The sequence below is a fragment of the Nanorana parkeri genome, unplaced genomic scaffold, assembly GCF_000935625.1.
Source record: "Nanorana parkeri isolate BGI_ZX_2015 unplaced genomic scaffold, ASM93562v1 scaffold11, whole genome shotgun sequence".
NCBI classification, from domain to species: Eukaryota; Metazoa; Chordata; class Amphibia; order Anura; family Dicroglossidae; genus Nanorana; species Nanorana parkeri.
This window is the reverse complement of record NW_017306279.1, coordinates 3,531,465-3,546,173: the sequence shown is the minus strand read 5'-3', so window position 1 is coordinate 3,546,173 and position 14,709 is coordinate 3,531,465. Positions and strand designations below refer to the sequence as shown.

General features: G+C 42.1%; 1 protein-coding gene across 1 annotated transcript in view; it reads right to left on the bottom strand.

Moving 5' to 3' along the window:
• Positions 1-11,222: 11,222 nt before the first annotated feature.
• Positions 11,223-14,709, bottom strand: part of PUS10 (pseudouridylate synthase 10) — a 60,880-nt gene continuing 57,393 nt past the window's right edge. The window contains exon 18 of the mRNA XM_018555770.1: positions 11,223-11,431. Coding sequence (XP_018411272.1) covers positions 11,393-11,431 — 39 coding nt within the window. The 3' untranslated portion in view covers positions 11,223-11,392. The remainder of the gene's footprint in view (positions 11,432-14,709) is intronic.

The following is a 14,709-nucleotide window of genomic DNA, read 5'->3' as shown; positions in this document are numbered from 1 at the left end:
AGTAACATTTGTTGTTTCAAGTGAATTCTTATTTTCTACCACTGAGTGGATTACATTATATTTGCTAAGCAATAGTCATGTATTGCCAGTGTACTTGATGATGGGGTCTTTACTGTAATGCTTTCCAAACTGGAAATGTATCTATAAAGGGATCTGTGTACAAGTTCCTTTTTATATTAGATGTTGTAATATGCCAATTAAAATGGATCAAATACCATTATCCACAAACGAGCATTAGATCTGCTGTCAGGTTCTTAATATTGATTTTGGCATCTAAATTGTCTTCTGTACAACAGTCTTGTCAGCTCTAAGACGAAGAAATCACACTAGGCATTGTTGCTTTGTACTGGGCCTGAGCATGATTCCTTCCCCTTCCCTGGCAACCTGTGCTCACATTGTGCCTGTGCCCACATTGTGCCCATAGGCCCAAGTACACTTATGTGATCTGTACCCTTGGTACCAGAGTGGGCACAGATGGATCTAATCTGCTCCAGCGTTCACGTTCAGTTCTTGGGCATGGTTAGCGATCACACAGATGCATACCATGCCCGAGTGAAACTGAACCTTGCCCATGACCACTTCTTCAAGCAAGCCAGGGGACGGAGGATAGGGAGCGATCACACTATTAAAAAAACTGGACTTTGGAGGTGAAACGTGCTTGGGCACAGTGTGCTAGCCTAGTGTGATAGAAAAATTGTTGATGTCCGTTAATTGTCTCTCTTGATTTGTGGTCTTTTGATTCTCCTTTAATGGTAATGAATGTAAATGTGTTAGATTTAGATATGGTATTGATTCAGTTAGCCACTGGGCTTTCCCAGAAGTCTTTTAAGGCTGTGAGAGATACTTTGTAAGTACATTGAGTGTAAAGAAAACCTGCATTTCTGCTCGGGTCTCTTGTTTTTCTTCTTATTAGTGCCATAGACTATTATTTATGATTTGGTTTTCTTTCTGATAGTTCTCAGCTGTGTTTTATGTGTCACATATGTTGTATATTAATGTTCACTGATATCTTTCTAATTTTTGAGAAGAAGAAGCTTTGATATATTTTAGCTTGTGTTGGTTTTAATATGTTTATTTTGCATTGATGGTGAATTGTTATGATCTCCTATTTTACCTATAGCAATAAATGAATCTGGACAATAAACTGTTCCCATTTTTCATTATTGATAACATGCTAAAGAAATGCTGGGGATTCCAGTTCTGAAATACTAGGTACTTGGCTGTCTCTGGCCTTAATGCTGACCTGGAACAAGCGTACAGAAAGCAAAGTCAGAACAAGTTATTGAAGCCTTTGTATCAACATGATAGCTACACAACGATCATTTTCAAATCGGGAACGCCAAATATAATACACTTATGTGCTAAGAAAATGTCAAACACCACTAATGTAATTTCCTAAATATGACTCGCTATCCCCTATAGAGTAGATCACGGACAGGGTTAGTCACTAAAGGGTGAAGAGTTTGGAGAAGGCAGGAGAAGTGAACAATCTAGGACAACATAGCTGAACTGGAAAGTGAGCTGAATTGGAGAATTTTACCAAAACAGATATGTTGTCCTAGATTGTTCACTTCTCCTGCCTTCTCCAAACTCTTCACCCTTTTGTGAATAACCCTGAGAGTGTGAGGAGTAGTTCTGGAAGCCAATGAGGTGTGCTGCAGTGCTCAATTGCTGACAAAGAACATGCTGACCGGAGGAAAGAATAAAGGGATGACCTCAACAGTCTGCTGCTTCTCCTTCACTGTTCAGTCATAGGCTGGAGGCAGGAAGGTGACCTATATGTGAAAAAACCTAAAGTCTATGCAAACTCTAAATCTAGATTTCAGTATGTTTGGCATTGTGGCTCACTGTATACACCTTCCTAAACAATTTTTTGTGTGACTATGTTGCAAAGTTTCATACCTGGAAATCCCGCCAGTGACAGCACTTCCTGTTGCAAGTTAACAACACTAAGCCACTGCCTCACAATTGGCAGCAGTGTTGTTAGTCTGCCATGTGAGCTCCTTTTAGTTGTCCACTGAGCTGCCTATCCAATAGACAGGCAAATGAGAAAGCGCTAATGGCAGGTGGATAATACTAATACTGCTAATTGTAAGACAGTGTTGTCACCCTGCAACAGGAAGTGCAGTTATATGCAGGATCTCCAGGTAAGAAACCTTACAACAGATTCACAAAAAAAGAATTTGCTTAAGAAAAGGCATTTTTGGCCAGAAGATGGTAAGCCTGCCACCATGCCAAGGTGGACTGCCAGGGCAGGCCCGGGCTACACTAAGCTTACCTAAGCTAAGTTATGCTAGCTATTATATACCTGAGTCAACCTTTGTCTGTGAAGGTTCTCATTCATCCAGGTCATGGTATATCTATAAAAAAATAAGTCAAGGCAACTGGACTTGCTGTATTTTTCTTGAAGACGTTTCACTGGACATCCAACCAGCTTTCTCAATTCAGAATGAATTGTACAAAAACATTATCTGGAAATAATAATGATGGTGAATGTTGCTCCAATCCACATAATTTGTTAGTCACAACCAGGTGTTGATTGTATTTGCATAATTGGAGCTAGGAGATGCCCAGAGAGAGGTGTTTTGTGTGTGGCAGACAATAGATGCCCCCCCCCCCCCTCTATTCATGCTTTGCTTCTCCATCTTTTCATAAATGGCCTCTTTCACACCTCTTTTGAACCAGTCCTCCTCCCTGTCTAGGATGCGTATTTGACTGTCTTCAAAGGAGTGACCTTTTTCCTTTAGGTGTAGGTATACTGCCGAATCCTGACCAGAGGGGTTTTCTCTTCTATGCTGTGCCATACCATTTTATGCGGAGTCAACCTTTGTATACCTATTTGTAGTAGCTTCATAAAATCCTGCTTCTATGAAGCTGTGTGATCTACCTACCCTATAGCTACAGTCAGTTTATAATAATGTGCTTCAGAATTAATGTAGTGCTGGATTCTGTGTCCCAGTAATGATTCTGCTGCAGCCAGCGGGGGTTGCCACCTCTCTGAAACCTGGACACAAGATGTCAGGTGGACAGGGGCAACCACAGGGTCCTGGTGTTTCAACTTGAGTGCATGGAGGAGGCATGGGACATAGAGGGATGCTGGAACTCAGGGAAGAAGGAGGTTCTGAACTGAAACACAGGGTGCAAATAAGTCTTGCAGGGCACACTCTTCTGGCTGTCTCTCCTCTCTCTCCCCTTGCTGTCTCTCCTCACTCTCTCTGGGGGCGCTAGAGTGTTCAGGTTCAACTGGAAGAAAAGCTGACAACCCTACAGCCAGCACCCCTGAGACTCGGCCTATGGTGTGGACTAAGACTGAAAGTTGCTTAGCCATGCAGGGAAAAACATAGCCAGACGCATGGCTCGCTCATACTGCCACTACCAGAGAGCAAAGTGTTGGCCATGGGCACACAAAGACGCACTGTGAGTTAAATGGGCTGCAGCAGTCATCTAGGTAAAGCTGAAGAAGACAGGCTACTGTACTGATCAGAGTGATCAGTTATAAAACTGTGATCAGCGCTGAAGAGGTACATTTAAAAAAAAAAATGATTAAACATGGGTACAATTAACGTAAAAGAGAAAACAAATACACCCCAACAATCCTGAACTGTACTATTGTACTGATCAGAGTGATCACAGTTATAAAACTGTGAGCAGCAATGAAGGGGTTCATTTTTTTTTATTATACTTGACTACTTTGTGGGACACTTCATAGCACTGATCTGTCTACTTCTCTCAGATCACACTGAGAAGAGAGAGAGAAGCAGAGTCAGTGCTGACAGACAGTGATTCGAATCATTGGCTGGAGGGGGATTAGCACGCTTAATGCCGCCTTAAAGTCTTTAAAGTCATTGCTTTCCAGGACGGCATGAAACGTCCTAATGTCAGGAAGTGATTAAAGGAGAACTATGTGGTGAGTGAAAATAACGCAGCCTCATAGTTCTAGCCGACCTGTGACAATGAGACCATTATACTGAGCTTTGGGTGACGGGAGGACGCTGGTTTGTGTCCTCCCGTTACCCTTAGGAGAACTATGGGGAAAAGCACTGACCCCATAGTTCTCCTTTAAAGACAGGAGGAAACACCCAAAACAAGCAAAGAAATAAAGATACCATTTTTGGGTGGATCGACTCTTAAAGTCAGCATCAATTCTAACCATTTCTCAGACTTTAGACATGAAACAACAACCCACTCCCTGACCACTTCTGCGTAAGATTGTAGTGTCCCTTTCTTCAAAAATGGACCATGTATAACTGGCATTTGCCTCAGCTCACTATGGTCTAATGCATGCGAGCAGTTTCATATGACGGCTGACACCCACATCTGATGCTCACACTCACAATGGAAAATGTGACACGAGAGAGAGGGATGTGACACTATATGGTTGGAGCTTTACATTAGTTTTTACTTACCAACCTGCTATGGTTTTGCAGATAAATATCTAGTAACCTTTATGTCCTAATTATTGATATAAAAATAAAGAAATTAGAAGAAAGCACAATGCTTTGCATGTGAACACGTGTGAGTTATTTTTACCTGCCTCCTACTCGGAGATCGCGACAGAGATAGCGGTTCAATCGGTCTCTTCTACAGAAATCAACAGGGAAGTTTCCACTTGTATTAGTAAAACGTATCCAAACCCAAAAATAAAATGTATTATGCTGCAGCTTACCAGTCCCTAGATCAGGTGCCTGCCACCTTAGTTTTCTTTTCAGGGGAAAAACCCCCCCCCCAGCCTATTCACTCAGTAGAAATAATCAGGTGAAAACTAACTATTAAAGCTGTTCTAAAACATTCCCTTGCAGTGAGGCCACCCAGGGCCGGATTTACTCCACCTGCCGCCCCAAGGCCAGGTTCCACAATACGCCCCCCTTCCCCATCAATTATTTATTTAATTTTTTAATACATTCACCGCTGCCGCCCCGAGGCCGGGCCTCGGTGGCCTTGTGGGAATTCCGGGCCTGAGGCCACCCAGACTGCAAGGGTTAACTGCTTTGTAAGTCTTAGGGTAAAATGCAAGATTCCAAAAAGTTATTATGGGACTTACTATGTCCTCAATTATTTACAAACACTCCGGGCTAGTTCACATCAGCCCCAGTGCGTTCCGGCCCAATTCGGAGCCGGAATGCACTGGATCATAACCTGGCGAGCTCACTGCGTTCTGGGGCAGGAGGGGGCACGGCAGTACATTGAAGTCATTGGCACCGCAGCCACACCCCTCGGCCGCAGTACAATCGCCTGCACCGGAACACAGACATTGATGTGCCACGCATTCTGGTACAGTTAGAAAAAATAGTGCATGCAGCATTTTTTTCTGCCTACACCCGATCAGTACACAGGCATTGATGTGCCACACGTTCCAGTGGGGAAGGGGGGGGGGTGTGTGGCTGCGGTGCCATTGACTTCAATGCACCTCCACGCCCCCTCTAGCCCCAGAACACAGTGAGCTGGCCAGGTTGCGATCCAGTGCATTCCGGCCCCGATTTGGACTGGAATGCACTGGGGTTGGTGTGAACTAGCCCTGAGTGTTTGTAAATAATTGAGGACATAGTAAGCTTACTGTGTCCCCAATTATGAATGAGTAGGAAGTGCTCTACATGACTTCCTGTTCATTCATGATTGTGGACTTAGTAACTTATACTATATCCACAGGTTATAAATGGACAGGAGCACTCAGTATAGAGGCTTCCGGTTCATTCATAACAGGGGCTGCAAAGAAAAGATTTAGGACTATGTCCCCAATCTCTTTTTTTTTTTCCAAAAGGGAAATACCAGAGGTTTGTTTAGACCCCTAATATTTCACCAAAGCCCCCAGCAGTAAAGTAACAAAAATAAAATAATGGAAATACAATTTTTTAAAAAGGTTTCGGTCTGAAAATTCAATTTCGGTGCACTTCTAGTCACAACCACATCCTGATAAAAGACAATGTTGTCACTTTTATTTACAGTATTATTTAAAAAAAATTACAAAAATATAAATAATAAAAACATGATTTTCCATTCTCGGTTACATATCTTTCATATTTGTACCATCCTAACCTCTTGAACTGTTACACCGTGCAGGTCTCTTAATCAATAACACTGGTCATTTTATGTGTTTGTGAGGTGTTTCGTAGATCTTAATACAGGCAATTCAGACAGTACAGGAATGGAATTTCCAGTAGCCTTTGTTCAGGTAGTATGTGAATGGAATTTGGACAGCGTGACAGCAGTACAAAGCACAAAACCCCTCGGAAACAGACACATCACCATTTGGGCTGCAGAGGATCATTTAAACTAGAGATGCACCAACACCGATACTAGTAGTGGTATCGATGCCGAGTATTTGCGCGAGTCCCGGCTTCCTGATTGATCAGGAAGCTGCCTGGCTTTTTGATTGGCTGGGAAGCCGTCTTCATGCTCCCTCCTCACCTCAGGACTAGAGATTCCATCCCACTACAGTCTGGAAAACCTGGAAGAAACTGTAAAGACAACATCTTCCCTGCAAAAGTATTCACTCTGACAGAGTATTGGGTGACTCTGCTGCCAAATTTCACTGAAACCTCACTAGAACTTCATCCTAGTAAGGTTTTCAGAGGTAATTAGGACATGAAGTAAATAAACTAGGGCAACTCTTGCACTCGTATTAAAGAAGCTGTTTGTGAATGGCAGTAGATGGGAAGGCTGGAAATCTCTTTCATAAGCATTCCCAGTTTTCCAGCACAACAAAGAGGTGAGAGTGAAAATACCTGTCCATACCCGAGCCATAACAAAATGCTTTATTCCCAGGTATAAAGTATAACGGTCTCATATGTAATAGAGCCAAGAATAGATACTTCCTTTCCATCCCCAGCAGGTTCATGGGGCTTAGTCATCCTTAGGCTGTGCATAGCCACCTTAGACTGTGGCCTAGGGTATCAGACCTGTCAGGGGAGGCACATAGCTGCTCATAACTCATATTGGTGACTGTTAAGCTGTCCATACAATAGTCATTTTTTCTTGTAAGACCTGTAGGCAAAACAAGAAAAACTCTTGATTCCACTATCTATACTAACCAGCAAGAATGGAGAATTTCCCCTGCCAGGTATTGTATTCGGACAGTGATGGGTGTGCCACCGTCAGAATACCTAGCCGGTGACTGCAGCTGATTGGCTGGAGTCCCTTTCCAGTGAGACTTTTCAGACCAACTCCTTCGAGAAAGGTCGATTGAAAAAAAAAATGGCCTTTTGTTGAATGGTGGGCCACACATTGCTCAAACTTCAGCCAAGTCAGTGGGACTGAGTCAAAATTCAAGCAGTGTATGTGTCGCTTTACACATTCTTGTGTATAATAAAAGGTTTCAGACTGCTGCCCTGCCCATCAGTGATTCTGGTTGGGTCCTTGGTGTTGGGAGTCCCTGCATGGTTTATTTTCTGTTAGTGTACATTGTATTCACCCACTCTGTCCCAGCTCCATGTTGAGGAGCACATGCAGGTGACCGACACTGTCAGTATATGAATTGTTTGCACCTTTGACAAGTGAAACGACAGTCTGGATACCAATGTGCCCGATGTGCACTCAGGACGCATTATTGAACTGGATGCTCCACTGAGTAAAAGGAAGATGAGTATTGCTCATCCATGACATGGTACTATGTGAGTAATGGATGATACTTCTATATCGGTTTGTGGACAAGCTATACTTTGAAATGAGTATGTTTTTGTGTGCCCCACAATTGGATTCATTGATGGAGGCTCTCTCTCCTGTGCACTGAATATGAGAGTTGGACTTTGTGCAACCTTACGTGCTTTTCTTCATCTCCTTGTCGAGTGGCTACGAGACAAGAGTTGGCAGAATATATAAGGATTTATTCATCATGAAACGAATACCGTCCCCTGAGGATGGAAATTCAGGGGCGGTCAATGATATGAGTGCACGTTAAAACTCTTGCAACACGGACGATATAACTTGTCTAATGCACATTGGGCTTATGGCTGTAAGGACATTGAAGCATGAACTTGGTCATCTATAAATAAATATGTGACCATCTAAATTAGTTTTGCTATGAAACATGCACCAGGGCTGCGTTTTATTGCTATTAATCCTTTATATTTGTGTATAGATATCTATTTGTGTGCGGGTATATATACAGATGAATTCAAGTTTTTGAAAATTATTATTTTTCTTTGGGCTGATATTTCTCCTTGGATATCTCCATTTTTTGAGGGCTTAAATCGATTTACACACCTAAATACACACTGGCAGCAGAGCAGGGCAACAGATTGCCTTCCTAATCACAAATGGCAATCTGTCTCTTTCAGCCTCAGTGGGCCTTTTCCGAGATGTTATTTGTGTAATGCTGAAGCTAACCAATCGACAGGAGTATGAGGAGAGGGGGTAAAAGACTGGTGAACTAGGGAAGCATGAAGTAGAAAGCCAGCTCTGCCTGTAGTGCCCACCGGAATGGGAAATTGGTCAAATGCAGCCACATTGGGATGCTGTAAAACAGCTGCTAAAAGAAAAATTGTGTCTCTGGTTTGCAGAAGTGACCAAATTTGCCATAAAATCAATCTTTTTATGGATAGTAAAGTGATTTGTTTTTTATCTTTGGTTCTCACTTTTTCAAATCTGTTCATTAATCCTTCATTAAGGTTCCATAAAGCAAATATATTACTCCCATTGCCGACCTTTTATTTTTATTGTTGAGAAGTTGCTTGGCTGTCAAGTTGCTCCGAAGATCTCAGTACTTTTTGACTCTGTGACCCGCTGCAAGTTTGTAGATTGGAAGTCTGCTGGTCATTGATTCAGAAAGGACAGAGGACAGAGACAAGTCAACTTTTAAAGGAGGTCAGAAATAGCATCCCCCACATTTTCTCAGTATGGGTTTCCTTTATTAGTACCGGAAAGGTCAGAGATCTAACAAACAGATTACCACAGATAAAGAGAGATCTAGAAAATAGTTTCTACTTTTAGACACTTTCTTTACAAACATGTAACAAACAAACATGTAAAAGTTCCTTTTAAGCTTGGATAGCAAACCACAGTCATTGGCATTGCTAGACTCTGAGGGCACGTGCTCCAGGTCTTCTCCTTTGCACCCTGGGTCAGTGATGCCCCTCAATTTACCATTATGCGGGAGTCCATGCACAGTGGCAGGTCATGTCACCCGTAGGTAAGCAAGAGCACCTTCATAAGAGTAAACTGACTGAGCTCAGATACAGTGGTGCAGAGAGAGCCAAAAGGTAGCTCTCTTAGGTTCCTCCTTGGCTCTAATGTGACAAGTCACAGCTGAGGGGAAGTCTAGTAGTACATCCAATCCCTCTCTGCAGGGCACAGCTCTGTTTGTGTGAGCGCACTGAAGGGAGGTGGGTGACAGAGGGGATTTTGGCTTGGTGGTGAAATTGACTCAGGGACTGAGGGAATTTAGGATTTTGGCTCAGGATGGGAGAGGGGAGATTTTTACGGGGAAGGTTCAAGGGCCACTTGGGTTCAAGGCAGGGGGGATCTTGGTTTGGTGGACATTTTGTGTCTCTTACGTGTTACAAGTGAGAAGCAATTGATGGAGGTGCCCTCCGCACACCTTTCAGCAGTCCCGGCCAACAATCAAATAAATGGTGCTCGAAGTAACTTCACGGATGGCACCGTGCAAAACACAAGATTGAAGAAAATAGGTCACCAGCACTCCATAAGTTAAAATGAATGAGTCCTTTTAATGGACAATGATGTCACAGAAATCCAACATGAGCCAAAAGTTCATGTTGGATTTCTGTGACATCATTGTCCATTAAAAGGACTCATTCATTTTAACTTATGGAGTGCTGGTGACCTATTTTCTTCAATCTTACAAGTGAGAAGAACATGCTACTAGATGGTAAGAACTTAGTGTATAATGTATGAGGTTGTACTGTACATTGTTCTTAAAGCACAGCACTGGACTTCAGGCTACCCTTCCCTTGGATGATGCAGCACCACTTTCCCCTTTTTTACACACTATGCTCAGGGGGCGGAGGAATGACACTCTGCACTCACAGTCTTTCCTTAGTCTTCTGGCTTGAGTGACACTGGGTGTCATTCAACCTGTAATCCTGAGGACATCTTGGGGCGAAGGAGAGGCACTGCAGGGGACATCTCTAGATTTGTTTTTGTGGAGGACAGAGATGAGCATTTAAAAATTAAATTGGATCTCCTGGTTTTCATTGCTCATTGCACTTTTTTGTATTAAAAAATTTTCAATAAAAAAAACTTATTTGATAAAAAAATTATAAATAAAATAATAATAAATTGGCCCTTTGGCTTTAAAGTGCCAAACATATTTAAGTTTTGTATAGGGTAAAGAGTTTTTTTTCACTGCAATCTGTATCTTTGATGGGGAGATTTCTCCTCACACCCAGTCCCTGTGACCACATATGAAGTAAGGGAATATCTCCCCACTGGGGAAACAGATAGCAATAAATACCAGAGAAAGTTCTACCTTATCTTCTTTCTATGAACACACTGCTTATATTGCTATGAATCTCCCTCACTGCTATCATGCTGATGACATAAATGGGGAGGAGGGGAATCTCCCTAAATGATGGAGGCTGAAAATAAAATTTGGCATAGACCCCAACCCCTCCCTGAGGTTTAACTTTAATCATTTCAGTTACAGAGTCCAGAGCTTTATCTAGCTTATTAATCACAAAAGAGAATATTTAAATATTACTTCCCCTTGGCAGACTGCTTATCCAGAGAGAGTTTACTTTTATAAATCAGAATATTTTCTTTCAAAGAACAAAAGTTCCTTACAATTTTTCCTTTTTAAGAGTGTAAGAACAAACTAGGGGCATATCCATACATACAGAAGACTGCACACAGCGTTGTCTCAACCTTTTAAAGTTCAAGTTGTCTCACACTCCGGAAGTAAAAAGGAAATGTGATCATAAAATAAAGAAATAGCAGCACACGTCATCCATTGGCAGCAACATGTTGTAAACTGTTTACGCCAAACCTAACAGTGTATTTTCTTAATGTCAGTTCCTTGACAGGGACTTATACAGTAAGCAATAAATATCTTCCAATAAACATATCTAGCGCTGGTCTTTTTATTGCATCTGAGTGTAAAAACCTGTTTTCTGAGAGCAGTGAGCGTGTACTTTAACACTTCACTTACTGAATTCCTCATGTAATCTACATGGAGCATTTCAGAAAAGGAGAAGGGGCTTTACCACCTACAGCAATAGACGGTGTTATCTGAAGTTACAGCAGGAATAGAACTGGATTTTCCACTGTAGTAAAATAGTTTATTTCCTTGTTCGTGATCATCACAGGCTAAGAACATAGAATACAAGCAAACATGAAAATAAGAAATAGATCAACATGATCCAAATAAGGTTGCAGTATCCAATGTATGCCCCTGTACAGAGGATTGTTCTTGTGGGAAATCTTCCATCAAACCTAGAATTCAATCATCCAAAGCAGGAGGCCAGTCCACGTCCACAGACTGAAGAAAGAATACAAAAGAAAATACAATTAGCACAGGCCACTACATGCTACCTTGTATAATCCACACCATAGTGACTGTCATGATTGATTGCTACGGCTAACAATTCATTGCTAGCATGTTTCGTAGTGTGACAGAGCAATAGAGCCTAGTGCTAAACGGTCAAAGTTTAGTGGCTTAGTCTTGCTCTTTGTATCACATTACCGTTCAAGTTACACAAGAGATCTTCAGTAGCATGATTGAGGAATTGATCCCCCAAGATTACACAATGGTGCATGGTAACCGCACAGCAGAAACTATTGGTGCTTGATCTCTTCTCTTCTACTCAATAGATTTTAATGGAAGATTCATTGCTTATTTTTTGTTAATAGTGGGGTCTTTGGGGAAATATCTGAGCAGACCCCTGATGTTCATTTACAAACTGAAGAGATAGTAACCATGAATGGCATGTTTACTATCTCTTAGCTTATGATCACTACTGCCCACTCCTGCATTTATTCAGGACAGTGAAGGATCAGTAAATATGAGTAACATATTTACAGATCTTGCTCTTACCATCCTGAATCAGCCCCACCTGTCACTGGATCCTCCCCGCTGTGCACAGCAATCGGCTCCCCTCTACAGCACATTATCCCTGCTGAGAGAGGTGGGGAAAGAGCAGCAAGGATCAGAGGGACACAGGAGGGAATCAAATTGTGGGGAAGGATTAGATACACACAGGGAACACATTGCGGGTGGTGGCAATGGTGGAAGAGAAAGTGGTCACATTTTGCAATGAACAGCTGCGATCAGTGGCTTATGGGCCAATTGTGAGTCATTATACAATTTAAAGTGTATCTAAATCTAAAATAACAACTATAGAACAAACACAAAGCGCACAAGCATCATGTGATACATTCATAAAACCATAATAAAAAAAAAAAGCAAATGTTTTCATTTTACAATCTGAGTGCGATCATTTTTTCCCCCCGGATTTTATGTTCAAATCTGAGTTTACTGGTTTTATCAACAACAAAACAAAAAATAAAAAGATTGAGGCACAATGCACACAATGCAAAATCTCAACTATACACTGAACATATACAAGTAGTATTCCAGTATCAAAGATATAGTATGGTGACATAAAATGAAGACTGCATACTAATGCAGGGAATGGATAACAACCAAATACAAAACCTCGAATTCCGAGTAGCTTTTGGGCTTTATTGCATTTCAAGAGTGAAATATTTTAGTACCAAGCTCGGTTGTGCTCAAAACAAATCATGATAGTCTTCATGGGCAGTACCACTACCTACATGCCTAGTAATGGGACAACAGATAACGCGCGGCCACTTCCAGGACGAGCAAAACATTTTTCTTGAATTAAAACCAAGCAGAAAGCATCCTATGGCAACACAAGGAAATAAAAAAGCCAGCTTCCCAGTCAATCAGCATTGAGCTAGCCAAACAGCATGCAGCCAGCTTCCCGGCCAATCAAGAAGCCGGGGGGCGGGTAATGACCTGCCTTCTGAGTTCCTGATTGTCGGGAAAGCCAACTCGATGCTGATTGGCTGGAAAGCAGCCTTCCCAGGCCAAACAGCATGAAGCCGGCTTCCCGGGCAATAAAGAAGCCAGGCGGCAGGTAATGACATGCCACCCAGCTTACTGATTGGCCAGGAAGCTGGCTCCATGCTAGCGGAAGTACCGGTAATTTGTATCGGGAAGTACCGAAAGATAAATATCGGCATTCATACTCAATAACGAAAAACCGGTATTGGTGCATCCCTACCACACACTGTTAGAAATGATTAGATTCCCCCATCCAAGCTAGACAGCATTGATGGAGGAATCTCTACTGCAAGATATCGTTTTCCGCAGCTGCAGCTTCCGTGGCTGTTGAATACCCGGACAGTAGTTGAATCTGATTGGCTTTCGGCACTGTTCGATCAACAATCTGCCATCTGGCTCCTTAAACAAAACTCCATAGAAAAACAGACTTTGTCAAACTGGGTGGTGCCAATGGGGCCAACCACAGCTCAAATGTTCCCCAATTTAGCAGGACTTGGCCCAAAATTGGAGCGGTGTATGACCAGCTTAGAGAAATGGGGATCCCATAAAATGTTTATTTCTTTTTGTAAATTCCCCCAGGTGGTATAACCATATGGAGATAATGTTGGATGGAGGCACGGGAGCTGTTTTTCAGTCCTTTATCTGCTCGACAGAATTTGAAAGACTGATTATGATGACCTGCTTGTGCTCTCATGTCTTTTTGTGGGTGTCAGCGTTACGTGAAAAGGAGTGATAAAATTAATAGAACTGGCAGTTCTCAGGACCGGAATTTCCAGTCTAGCCAAAAAAGCTGACTAGCATTGGCCTCCAGTCAAGTTGTTCTATAGAAGTAATCAGGGAGCTAAGGCAACACTAATTCATGCAGGAATGTGCTCATTGAAAACTCATTCAGAGTATTTTTATAAGATTCAAGTACCTGAATTTGACCTGGTATCAACCTCTTTCAATCCCTTGATCAGCAGAGCTCATACTGGGAGAGGGAGAAGCAGAGCACGGTGCCAATGAGTTGTACCGTAGTACTCATATGTTAACCCCTTTCCTCCATCTATGCTAAAGTGTGAGGATGGAGGAATCTCCCGCTGGGCCAAGCTTCAGTATCTTACTAGTCGGCGCCAATGGCTGTCAAAATACCTGAACAATGCCTGCATCCAATCAGATTGTTCAGGTATTTTGAGAGCCAGCGGGGCCGACCAGCAAGATACTGAAGCCTGGCCCAGTGGGAGATTCCTCCATCCACACAGTGTAGAGTAGATGGAGGAATCTGTTGCACTGTTTCCATCTGCAGATAATCTATAGGTGTATGGGCAGCGTTAGAGAAAGGTCAGGTCTCCAGGCTTGCCGTACTGTCTGCATGGTGTAAATCTCAGGAATGAATGGACAGACAGAAAAATTAATTGGCAGGTAAAAAAAGAAAGCCCTCAAATATTTAACATGTGCATGTATCAGTTTCCCTGGAGAAACTCCTGGTGCATGCATTACAAAAAATCACTTATAAAAATTAATTGTAAAAATATTATTCGATTGTCACATGATCCTGCTACTCCTATCTTACAACATGCAGCCTAGTATGAGGGATCATTGCAAAGGGTTTCGTTGGTAATGTGATACTAATGCTCTTTGATGATTAAAGTGACACTAAACCATTTTTCTGTTTGTTTTTTAACTGTTTATATTCATAGAGGCCAGACTTACTTTAAACAAACTTTTTTTATTCTTTTTTATTTTAGTAG